Genomic DNA, 12,553 nt, shown 5'->3' with positions numbered 1-12,553 from the left:
GCATAATGACCACAATAAACATGTTCCTTGCCCTCACTTTAATCTTGCACAGTATTCTCTTACAGGAACACTAGCTCTCAGCTGATGATCTAACATCTTAAAATACAGATGCTATCGTCCTCTTACTTCTAGACGAATGTCATCCCCTTAGCTACAAGGGTCACATACCTTGGTCTTTAGAAAGCTGCCTGCTCTTGTAAAGTCCATTTCAACATGCAGAGTGGGCGATACATGTTGGGTTGTGCAAGTGTTACAGGTCAGATATAGCGGACCTAAAGGGTCATAAACAAACAACATCTGGTTGGTCCAAAGGGAGTGTGGACCAGTTATGTCCCCTTTGTGGGGTGTCCAAAGAAGACCTGGCTCGTTTTTTTTTGTTTTGTCCTACATTCTCAATGATAAGGGATCAAACCTTGAAACCCGTTTTACAGGGCCGCGGCGTTCATTGTTATAAGGCTGCTTGGTATTATCTGTTTGGCTCAGGTGCGATGGGCCGTTTTGACGTTCCTAAAGCGTGCTTTATCATTAAGAGAACACCTATTGAATTGTGTCTGGTAATGATTTTACAGTTTTGTTAGAAAGTTTTTAGGATGATTTTATTTGCTTAATGTTTTATGAATAGTATGATATCATTTCTTGTGTTTTTATGGTGTGCAATGGGCCTCCTTCTGACTGTGCCGGTACAGTAACAACGGTGCCAGTAGGTTTGCCGGCACCGTTGTTACTGTAACGGCACAGTACAACTCTGCTTGCGGGTGCTGTCCCACCCGCAGAGTTACACGGAAGCACCGGCACCGTTATTAACGGTGCCGGTGCGTCCGTGGTCCCCATCCCCATTGTGTCCTATGGGACTCAAATTGGAGTGGGGATTTACATGTTACCGGCGCCTGACTTTCCGGAAAAGCTGGGGTTGTAATCCCCCAGTGTTACCAGCAGGGGAGTTGCTAGGTCTGGAAAAGACCCGGGGCTAAGCTGATGTCAGAACTGTTGGGACTGGGGGCTAGCTAGTCTTTTGGCTGTAGCTCCTGAGATTCTATCCAGGGCTACAACCAAAAGATCAGGGGCTATAGCCCCCTTAGCCCCCCCTAGCAACGCCCCTGGTTACCGGCAAGCCAGGCGCCAGTAAATCTTGCAAGCCCGCAGGCAACTGGCCGGTAGCTCCGGCAGGGTTACCGCCGGACTTGTAATGAGGCGCTATGTCTTACTGAAACAACCTTATTTGACTGAACAAACAACAATTACTAAAGTGAAGTGTTTTGACAAAAAAAATTGCCAAATCAACCACAGAAGACATTTCCAATTTCCACCACTATCAATCCATAAAGGTTGGACTGGCTGTGTCATATATCGCAGCAGATCAGATAGCACAGCGAGTAGAGCCTTGCTTTGGCATCTGTGCAGAGCCTGTCGAATCCCGGCAGGGCCAAACCTATGCCTTTCATCCTTCCGAGGTCAATAAAGGAGTACCACACACTGTGGGTAATAGTGAGCAGCACTGCTATATAAATGTAAAATTATTATTATTGATACCTGAAAAAGTTTGTTTTCTTTTCTGGGAGCAAAATCTTCCTCTGCTTGAAACCTGACCTTGGCATGACATGACGGTTGCTTTTTCTCTGTCCTTGGCAGGGCATGATCACGGTGAAAGGTCTGGTGGACCGAGAAAGTGGGGACTCTTATGTTTTAACAGTGGTGGCAGATGATGGCGGGCCCAAGAAAGATTCCACTGTGGTGAGTATTGCCACTCGCGGGTTGCTGCCATCTTGCACTACTGCGTTGCTAACAATGGCCCCGCTTCGTTCGTTATTACTTCTGTAATTGATTGGTTGCCCAAATGTGTTGTTTCTTAAGATTAAGAGCAGCAGGCTAGGTTGGACATTTGGACAATGCTCCACCCACCTTTTCCCTGTGGCTTGTTCACCGAATTTGCTGAGGGGACATTTCACTGCATTTTGCCGCATCCTTGGGTAGGGAATAGGGAAAGGGAGAATTTGAGGGTTGTGGGCGAGGGGATAGTAGAATGGAGGGCATGGGAGGCTTCCCCACCCCATAAATAGAACACTCCAAATGCTCTGAAATGTCTCTTGTGGTGAAATGTCATAGAGTCTACGAGACATGCATGAAAGAGGTGTTCATAGAGACAGTTCACCCATTCATGCTCTGACATTGACAGCAGCAGTAAGGAAAGGAGGTGGGTGTTCCATCTAGTGTAAGCCAGCCACTCAGGCATCCATTGCCAACAGGATAGCAGGGTCATGGCACTTGCCAAGAGAGATTTGGAGCATGGTGCCATACTACTGCTTTACTAGAATTTAGAATAATGTCTTGAGGTTATTGGAGATGGCGTGCATCCCAGACACATGGACAAATAGCATCACTCAAGCACAGGCATAAGGGCTGCTTCTATTACAGCAAATAATCAGGTGCCAATCAGGCTCCGGCACACTCTTGGATGAGTGTTGCTTCAAATGCATGCCCCCCCATGCAAAAGAGAGACGTCCCTTTGCCCCAGATAATGTTCCATGGATGCACACACCAGGGCAACAATCTCCCATGAGAAGGTCCACTGTGGACTGCCTAGGACATGGTCTATACAGTGGTCCCCCGAGTGGCTTTGAAAATAGGTACTTTTTTTCCTATTAGCCCAGGGGAGTTGCTAGGTCTGGAAAAGACCCGGGGCTAAGCTGCTGTCGGAACTGTTGGGACTGGGGGCTAGCTGGTCTTTTGGTTGTAGCTCCTGAGATTCTATCCGGGGCTACAACCAAAAGATCAGGGGCTATAGCCCCCTTAGCCCCCCCTAGCAACGCCCCTGTATTAGCCCAATGTTATGTTACATTGGATTTAAAAGGCACACCCCTGTCGTTGATATGTGGGTGCTAAGGTCAAGTAAATCAACCCTCGAAATTAAAGAGGGATCTCTCGCCCATTGTCATGGACACAGTGTGGAATGCCCGGCACAGTAGAACCAGGCAGCGCAGCTGGTTTCCCCAAGCCTCGTTCTGAGTCAGGAAATCCCTGCAGCTTATCAGGTGGCAGGGCTGGCGATCACAAACATGGGCACGGAGCGAGGGTGAGGGACAGGGGAAACGCTCGATTGATCTGCAAGAAGTTACATTAACCCGCATGTTAACATATTTCACCAAGTTTAATAAACCTTTAGTTGTATTTCTTTTTATTGCTTATAGCGTGAATCTAGCTTGAGAGCATCGGAGCACTTTACAACGGAGGGTGCCAGCATTTATACAGTGGTGCAGTACCGTTGGTGCAGGGAGGAAGCGAGGGATTTCGACAAGCCAGTACAATGCTATAAGAACATGAAAAGAGTGTATTTCAAAGATTGCCTGTTTCAATATGTCAAAGAGATTGTAAGAATATCGAAACAGGACTGTTCATTTGGGAAGTGCATGACTCATCAAATATGCTGATAGTGTGTCGGGGTTCTCTTTGGTAGCTCCAGGGGTTGTGTTAAAGCAACAGAGGATGAAGAGCTTGTGGAATGAGGCTGTGGGGGATTATGATAACCACATACTGCAAATGATTTATACATTGTCTACAACTGATGTGCTCTAGAGAATAACACTTTATTTCTCTTTTTTTCTTTTCTCAATATCTTCTGAACCCGAACAGAAGGTAGGCAAGTATCTTGATTTAAGCATGCTTTTGGGTTGACCATTATTCGGAAACACTCTGTAAGGACTGTTTTGGGAATGTATGCCTGACCTGGGGAAGGGGGCTGATGAAGTGTGCTCCTAGGCATACCTGTTTGAAACTTCTTCTGCGCTCGGTTCAAAGTGGCTTTGCACTGCTGAAAAGGGTGTTTTCACTGCGGGCCCAAACCCTTATTCATGGAACTGTGCAAAGTGTATTTTTGCAGTGCAAAGTCCGTCCAAAGTCATTACGTACTTCAAAAATGACTATGCACTGACTTTGCATAGAGTTTGCGCTGCAAAAATACACTTTTCACAGTTCCATGACTGGCCCGAGCGTGCCAACCAATCGTAGAGTGCCATATAACGAAGGGCCTCATAGCTTGAGAGCCAATAATACACTGTATATCTAATAATTGTTGAAGATGACTTGCACTAGGGGTGGGCATGAGTTGTCCACCTGACAGTAGATGCCCAATCATAACCCAACCCCTTATAGAAAGTATACTTGGATGTTCCCCTTGAACGTATCACATCCCCCGTAGGTTTTTCTTATTTGCTGCATAGTATGACGTCACGTATGATGAATTTTACTATAAAAAAGTGATTTTTTTATGAAATGTTTTCGAGAATGCTTGTGCGACGTCGTCCCTGTTTTAGACAATTGATATTAAAACAGACTGCATGATACGCTACCCAAAGGACCTTATGTTCAACTGGGTTAGTATCAAGTGTGAGAACTGATGCATTCAATGTGTTGTAAAGTATTTTACAGGTCAATCATAATCAAATACAAAAACAAAGAGAGAGACAGACTGTCCCGACTTCTGTCATTGGGCCTCATTACAGGTTTGCCGGTCCGGTGACAATGGTGCCTGTAAGTTACCGGCACTGTTGGTACCGGACCGGCAAACTACGAGTTCTGCGAGCGGGTGCCTTTCAGGTTGCCAGGTCTAACCTGGCGGATGTACCGGCACCCGCTCACAGAACTCAACTGATGCACCCGCACCATTCATGAATGGTGCCGGTGCATCCATCCTCCCCATTCCCTTTATGTCCAATGGGACTCAAATGGGAATGGGGAGCAATTATTACCGGCACCCGGCAATGGGGATTTACCGGGTCTGCTGGGGCCGTAATGCCCTCGTAAATCCCCATTCCCGGATGCCAGTAAATTCATGACTCCGGCAGCAGCTGTGCTGGTTTTTACCGGCAGGGCTACCACCAGGGTCATAATAAGGTCCATTAACTCTTCATTCAATTTTGTTTAAACAGTGCTCATCGTGCTTATCGATCAACACTTCAACAATAGGTTGATAACATTGCTCACATAGATTTGACAACCTATGCAAGTAATGGTCACTTAATCACATGCATGAAGTTGATATGATGTGCCAGCAATGATCACTTTAAATCATTTGCATGAAGGCTGAAGCGCTTCATGCATATAATTTAATGTGACCGTGGATAGCTCATGGCAGCAGCCTCATGCATGCGATTTTCACTATTACTGGCATCGAAAGGTCCTGCTTGCAGCCTCATGAAAATAGTATAAAGTGCTCCTATGAAGGTTGGTGACATGGCATTTTCGTTTTTTTAATGTGTTGACCTAAAGTACCAACTGTACATTATGTCTCTTTTTTCCTCATTTCTGTCGAAAATTGTGCTGCAAAATGCATCATTTCAGCACATTATTTTTAAAACGATTCTCAGTGGGAAACCCCCCCAAGCCCCACATATTTCTTTGGTGCTTGCTTGCTATGGTCGGTTGCTTTTACTAATCTGAGTAAACAGGACCCCCACCTCAAACATACACCACCCCATGATGGCTAACCCATTAACGATTTAGCCCCTTGAGGAGCTATATGCCCCCTGGCCCGGCACCAACAGCTGCCTCTGTCCCTGAGTACTGAGTAAACGACGGCACAACGGGTTACCATTGAGGGCCTCCTGCGTGTCAAGAGCAAAACGGAAATGTTGTGGAATGCATGCATGGGATTTATAAAGCACAAACCTACCTGGAACCAGGGGGGGGGGCAACTAGGGGGCGAGTGTAGCAGAGGAGATAGGATGAGTAGGGTGAGCATGGAATGGCGGGAGCTCCGGACAGGGAGACAGTAAGGCTCAGTGGAGTGATCAGCGATTGTCAAGACGCTCTTCAAGGAGTAGGAGCTTTAGGTCCTTCCGGAAGTGTCAGATGGAGCGTTTGCCAGGCAAGTTTATTTGTCCACCAATGGATGTTCCTGAGTTTATTCATCAGTTTTCTAAAGGAAGAAAACACCATTGCTGTCTTTACTGTGGCTAAATTGTCAACATGTTCCATGGGCCACTTATAGCATCAGAGCCAAATGTGATCGAGGATGATGTGTTCAAAGAAGCACTGAAATATGTCTCTCATTTCAAGACACAATCAGCATGTTAAGTTATTTTGTTTTATGTGCAATGGTGTCTGTAAAAACGTGCAAATGCCCCAGGGAGTTTCCATCACCCCCAACTTGCCGGTGGGAGTTGCAGCTTAAGCCCCAAATAAGCTGCCCGCCCCATGTGTAAAAGGCGTGCTTAGAAATATTTGGGTCCTGACGCTTATTTTTTTTTTTTTTACAAATTAAGTACTAAGCCTCACTGATTTGACATCCTTCCCAGTTCACAAGTCATTTGTTCCATCTCATTCAGAGGTGTTAGTGTTTTGGAGGGACGCACAGCCAGCCTCCAGGCCTACTGCGCCAGGCACAATGGATTCCCCCCCTCCACAAGGGAAGTCCCACACTTCCATCAGCACATTGTTGCACTCAGTAACGTTGCCCGAGGGACGGTTCTGGGTCCATGAATAGAAAACGAAGGGCATCTATAGCTCAATGCGAAAATAACATTTCCTGTAATCACAATACACACGGGCATCTCGTACACGAACTGGGCTGCACCTGCCAGTCACCGGTCAGTAGTCACCAGTGGCCTGCTCGCTGCATCCAGCTGAAGCGGTTGCCATAGGCTTGCCTGCACAGTTTATCCCTCAGTGTCTGCCTCTCCATCACGTTCTGTCCTCCTCCACATCGCAAAAAAACCAGGGGGGTCTTGGGAGTCTATCTGCCAGACATTAGTCCTGGTTACGTTACACCAGAATCTCCATCTAATTCTTTGTCTGCTTAAATGTCTTCCACTGTTAGTGTCGTTAACACTCTGCTGCCGTGCCAAGCACACACACGCACAGAGTGGGCAGCTAGATGAACAGGCAAATGCCAAGAAAAACATCCAGGTTATCCATCCGGGCCCTCGCTCCTGGCATTTGCGTTTCAGACCTGACACATTGATGCACTAGTGTGGGGGGTACTGCATGTCTCACGGGTGTGGAGGGAACCAGAAGGGTACAGAGCTGCATGTAAACCTGGAATATGGGTACTTTGTCGCTTTTCTGCCATTGCCCTCAGCAGACAGCCTTGTCCATAGAAGATGTCAAAGTCGGTGTCGATAGTGAATTATGAATTCATTAAAACCTGTGTTTTGCATAAGGGAAGCACAAATCCACAATCAGCGTGCAATGGTTGGAGTGACACTAGCAGGCTCAGTTTAATTTGAATTCACAATACATTGCAATGAGACAATATGCCTACACCCTAGCAGTTGGTGTTACTCATATTTGGGGACGATTCGGCTCAGGTAGGCAGAGAACTCCCTAGAGAGGATTACCATTTTTTTATTTTGATTTTGAGGCACTTGTCTAGCACGCGCAATCAACCCAATCGTATCCCGAGGCAGATGAAACAGTTCCTTCTCTGAGTACAATCACCAGTCAGATAATACCAATAGATAACAATTGACAGAGCTTTTATTTAAAAAACATGCACCATGCAGAGGTTTCCTGAATTGCATTGGGCCTCATTCCGAGTCCGGCGCTAACCAATGGCGGTAGTAGCGCCTTGGTCGGCACCGGACCCGTACCGGCACCGCCCTGGTGGAATGGGAAATTACCGCCCTATTCCGAGTTGTCCAGGGCGGTAATTTCCCATTCCCCAGGGCTCTTCCCCATTCCCAAATGAGCCCCCATAGGACTCAATGGGAATGGGGAAATTGCAAATAACGGTGACCGTACTTTACGGTCACCGTTATTGGCTAAAAAGCCCCTTTGCGCCCTCGTCCCTAACGCCTGCTAAAAGCAGGCGTTAAGGACGAGGGCGCAAAGGGAACTCGGAATGTGGCGGTAAGGGATTACCGGCACCGGTCTCGTTAACGGTGACCGGTATCCCTTACCGCCATACTCGGAATGAGGCCCATTGTCTCTTCTATTACCCAGTGACTGCTGGGAGAGAATTTGTAATGTTAGGGCAATCAATGACTCGACCTAGAAGCGGAACACTGGCATGCCTGCTCTTAACCCTAGGGCCCTTGAGGAACATCTCTCACTGGGGCAACCAAATGTTTCGCCAAGATAGTGTGCTCCCCTAGAAAACATACGGATTGACAATTTTCTAGAAGAGTTTGTGGAATTTATGAAAACACTAGTTGATGATTATGGGGGATCGCCCAAGCCTGGTATGACATAGACACTATCGTAGGGTCTTGAGCTCACACAAGGACATTTTTTACCATGTTGGGACCTGGGCCTTCTGGGGTGATACAGAAATTGGTCAATTAGATCATCCATGTTCATTATTCAGATCATTAATTTTGCTTCTCATTTGCGGACCAAAGATTGATGATGGCCAGTTAGGTATCCTGTACCTGGCACCCCTCGGTCATCCCTGATCCTGTAAATCTGAAAGAGCGGCTGGGGTGCAGTCAGGAGGATTGATTTTTGTGCTGAGTTTGTTTCAAAGTATTTTTGAAGTGTGATCCCGATTGTTGATTACATTCTATGAGTGTTGATTGGTATAAACGTGGTTAGTTGAAGAGATCTACATTTTTTTATGTGCTGTTCACTGTTTACATGATCACACTTTTTTCCAGATGTATGTAATGAAGTTCGAATGTAATGCAATGTAATTTCATCAGCATTTGTATAATGCCTTTCCCCAATGGTCTGGTCTCAGAGCGCTGTGGGTGAACGCCCTCAGGGGATCGAAGTCAAAGTTATGGACATTTGTCAGAGGAGTTTAGAACGCATGTGTGCATTTTAGCCAATACGAATGTAGGTAAGGGTGGTGAAGCCCCTGCTAGCTTCCCATGTAGATCTGGCATGTTGATGGGTGCTGTGACGTAGTTTGGAGAGTATGCAAGGGCAGGAGACACATTATGTGTCCAGATAGACCTAATTTTTGTTGCGGGAGATAGCTGCATTCTTATGGTAGGGGTGTTGTGCAATGTGTCTTAAAGTAGTGTATAATAGCAGATGCATAGGTGCATGCAGGTTTGGTGGCCTTGCCTTTGGCGATCTTCTATAAGGATGGAGTGTCATACAAACCTGTATGTCTTGGATGGTTGTTTCCTGGTTTCGTAGATGCAGCTGGAAGTTGCTGCAGGCAGATTTAGAGGCCTGACTGGAACGCCCAGGGAGAACCAGCAAACAGGTGATGGAGGTGCCCTAGACAGTTGCTCTTTGCCTTGGCCCTTAGCTGGCTGCCCAGGCAAGGCTTCCCTGGGAGTGGTGCTTAAGAAATGGAGAGTGTGAGAAAGGAGAAAAAGAACAGAAACTAACAAAGGAATAGACCCCAAAGGCAGTGCCCTCAAGAAGAAATCCATCACAAAAAACAGGTTAAAAATCAAACTAAAAACACATATACAGCTCTCAAAAAGGACCCAAACAAGCTGTAAACTCCTTACCAGGTTCTTGCTGTACAGGATGGCTATGGATTACTAACAGAAAGGCAGGGGAAATCAGTAAGAAAGGACTCCAAAAACAGAGAGCAGGGACACTTCACTTCCTCGGCCAATTGCTATGAAGATGAGAGGAGAGAGGAAAAGGACAGAAACAAAGGACTAGACCATAAAGTCAGTACCCTCTAGAAGCAATCCAGTACAAAATATGGATTCGAAATCACACAAAAAACAAATAAAGCTCTCTAAAAGAACACCATACAGACTGTAAACTCCTAACCAGTTGCTTGCCGTACCGGACAGCTATGGATTCATCTTTAATTATGTTCCCTTCTATTAGAAAATAAATCATTGGTTTGATAACTTGCTTGGTTAAAAGATGTAGATAACATGTTTACCTCAATAAGAACTTGTTGGATCTTTCTATCACACCACTGACTTGGTGTCAGGCCAGTTAGTAAAACATCCATGCTGTGCCGGTTTTGCTTTAAATCATTTCTCCATTGGTGTCTTGCACAATCTGTCTGCTCAGAAGTTCTTTTCCAGTGGTATCTTTCACTTGTGTTAAGATATGCTGTTTCCAAAATAGACCTGTAAATGGAAAATAAATACTCTTGGAACCATGTGGTGTGGGGCTGGAGGAACAATGGGGGTAGGGATAGAGGTGGAGTCATGGCAATGTAGGCATAGGGTTGTAAACAGTGTAGAAAAACACACCCCTACAACAACATTTCATTTAATAGAGATGAATTGAAACATTGCCAAGTCACATAATAAATGAGCATGACAATAAATAAAATGTTATGGTAACCGGTGAGCAAAAGAGTATGACTGTAGATTTAAGATTACCATCCATAATGGAAAAACACATCATCATTTTTAAACTAGACTATGGACACTGAAAGAAATACAGTGAAAGACAACAAATCGTTTAATCACCTACTTGTAGTCATTTTTCGACACAGTATGCAAAATTGTGTACACCTCCCTTTTCAAATCACTCATTATTCAAACATCATAAGGGCCATGCCACCAACCATAGCCATTCCCGATTGCCCACTCACTGCTGTGCCAGCAGCAATCTAACATTAAAAGGACACATGAAAAACAACACAAAGACCTTTATTAGAAAAAACTGGCAACTAGGCGTGGGCTTTTGGTTTCCTCAGATCTGGGATCCTTTTTTGCCAGTTTGCAGATCCAAGAAAGTCCAGTCAAATGCATGTACTGCCTACATGATAATCCCCCTCTATTTATTCTATGGCCACTGGCAAGTCTCTGTCTGTCACTCATTTTAATAAACTCTGCCTGTCTGAGAACTCCATACGTCTTATTTCCCTATTTAGGCCATTTCTTTTGCATCATGTTTTGCCCACCATTATGTGGCGTGCTTACTCTCAGAGTTGGTATAAGGTCGGAGATCAAACTGTGATCCTTCAGTCTTATAGAGTTGATGGGCACCACACTGAGCTACAAAGTTACATATGGAATCTGTGAATAGATGTTGCCTGGGGGTTATACGTATACAAGAAACATAAAGTGTGAAATGATTGTCTAACGACTTGGGATTTGTGCACTGAAGTGATCTGCTGAAGCTTAGTTGTGAGGCATCATAGCAAGGCAGACTGTATCCATCACTTGCCCGACCAAGGATAAAATCCCTTAGACAACTGCAACAAAGTCTCGCAATAATATTCTTTAGATACAAGCGATGAAACTATAAACCTGCGTGAATTAGTGAGAGAAAATAATGGTCAAATGATGCACGTGGCGTGGCCTTAACATAGGTAGGAGTCTTGAATTCACAAAAGGATAACCAGACCATAGTGAGTAGTAGGCTATGCTTCCACACAGGTCTGCGGTCTAAAGACAGCATGGTCCTCGGAGGCAGCAGCTGAGGTCTGGTCGCGTATGCTTCCGTGCAATATTCATTTCCAAAGATTACAAAAGGCGGGAATAAGCATTCCATTTAAAGCAGAAGCCGCGTTTGCCACAGGGCATGAGCAGAGTTCACTGTCAGTTCTTAACAAAACGTGTAATGGAAAGAAACCAGGAGGGGGAGCTGAGAGCAAGGAGTCTGGACACAGATCGATGGTTGAGTATGGGAGGGCCTGGCTAAATAGAAAAGCCATCATGCCTCCTGCAGTAGGACTCCTGAAGGCAATGGTCAAGCAGAGAGTCTAACAGTAAGAGCTGGCTTCTGGATATAACAGCATTGGAGTTCCTCAGGGATAGGATCAAGGTAACTAAAGCTGGCAGAATCCGCTCATGGACTCCTGGGCGAAGAACCCCATGGCAGAGCAATGCCATCTGATGAAGGGCACTGGAATTCCTGTCCCATGAGGCGGTCTGTGTTTGGCGTGCAGTGAGTAAATGAATAACTAATGCACCATTTGTGAACTGCTAAGAGCCAGCTTCCCAGAATAGCAGGGAATCGCTTTATAATTCCAATATCTCTGTTGTCAAGATGACACTACAGTGAATCAGCATCCTTCTAAAGTTCTGTCTTCAGGGTATTCCGCCTTACCACCATACATACCCCCTCTCGCCACAATTCCTACATTACAGAAATAATGCAGGGTAGAAGTAAACCTGCCAGCGGCTCTTTCTGAGAAGTTCCCCCCTACAGTGATGTTCTGGCTATATATGTGCTATAACTTATCCTTTGACTCTGATGCACCATCTTTTAAAAGGGCTTGCATAGAAGAAATGACCCCACACTGGCCTAGTAAGTCTATCTCCCCCTGGACATCATTAATACTGTTTGCACCGTGGGCAAAAATCACACACCCCACGTGACGCTTTCTCTAAAATGAAAATCTGCAAACAAAGAAGGCCACCCTTGGAAACATTAAAGGGAGCTTGCATTAAGACTCCACATAAACTCTACTGCAGCAGTGTCTGATGATGGGAGGAGGTAGGAAGGGAAAATACTTAGGGGAGGTAAGTAGGCTGTAGGCTGTGTCATGGGGACATGGGGGCAGGGAGGGATGAGTGGGCTCCTAGGGGCCAGAGTGCACTGGTGAAAAGTTGCCAGACTTGAGAGAGGCGCCAGGGGCCGAGATGGAGGGTGGGCTGCTATTGCCAGAGTCAGCCGCATTCCTGAGCCACTGATTGGCTGGCGCCTCTCCTACGGGTGCTGATATCGCCTGAGTAGC

The 12,553-nt window shown here is 45.9% G+C and overlaps 1 protein-coding gene across 1 annotated transcript in view; it reads left to right on the top strand.

Moving 5' to 3' along the window:
• CDH23 (cadherin related 23) overlaps positions 1-12,553 on the top strand; it is a 3,939,560-nt gene that overhangs the window by 2,878,648 nt on the left and 1,048,359 nt on the right. The window contains exons 32-33 of the mRNA XM_069610726.1: positions 1,630-1,731; positions 2,559-2,561. Coding sequence (XP_069466827.1) covers positions 1,630-1,731; positions 2,559-2,561 — 105 coding nt within the window. The remainder of the gene's footprint in view (positions 1-1,629; positions 1,732-2,558; positions 2,562-12,553) is intronic.

This window comes from Ambystoma mexicanum, chromosome 8 (assembly GCF_040938575.1).
Source record: "Ambystoma mexicanum isolate Mex_15411 chromosome 8, UKY_AmexF1_1, whole genome shotgun sequence".
In the NCBI taxonomy this organism is placed as follows: Eukaryota; Metazoa; Chordata; class Amphibia; order Caudata; family Ambystomatidae; genus Ambystoma; species Ambystoma mexicanum.
Note: the sequence above shows the minus strand (reverse complement) of the source record. Positions and strands in the feature narration are given on the sequence as shown.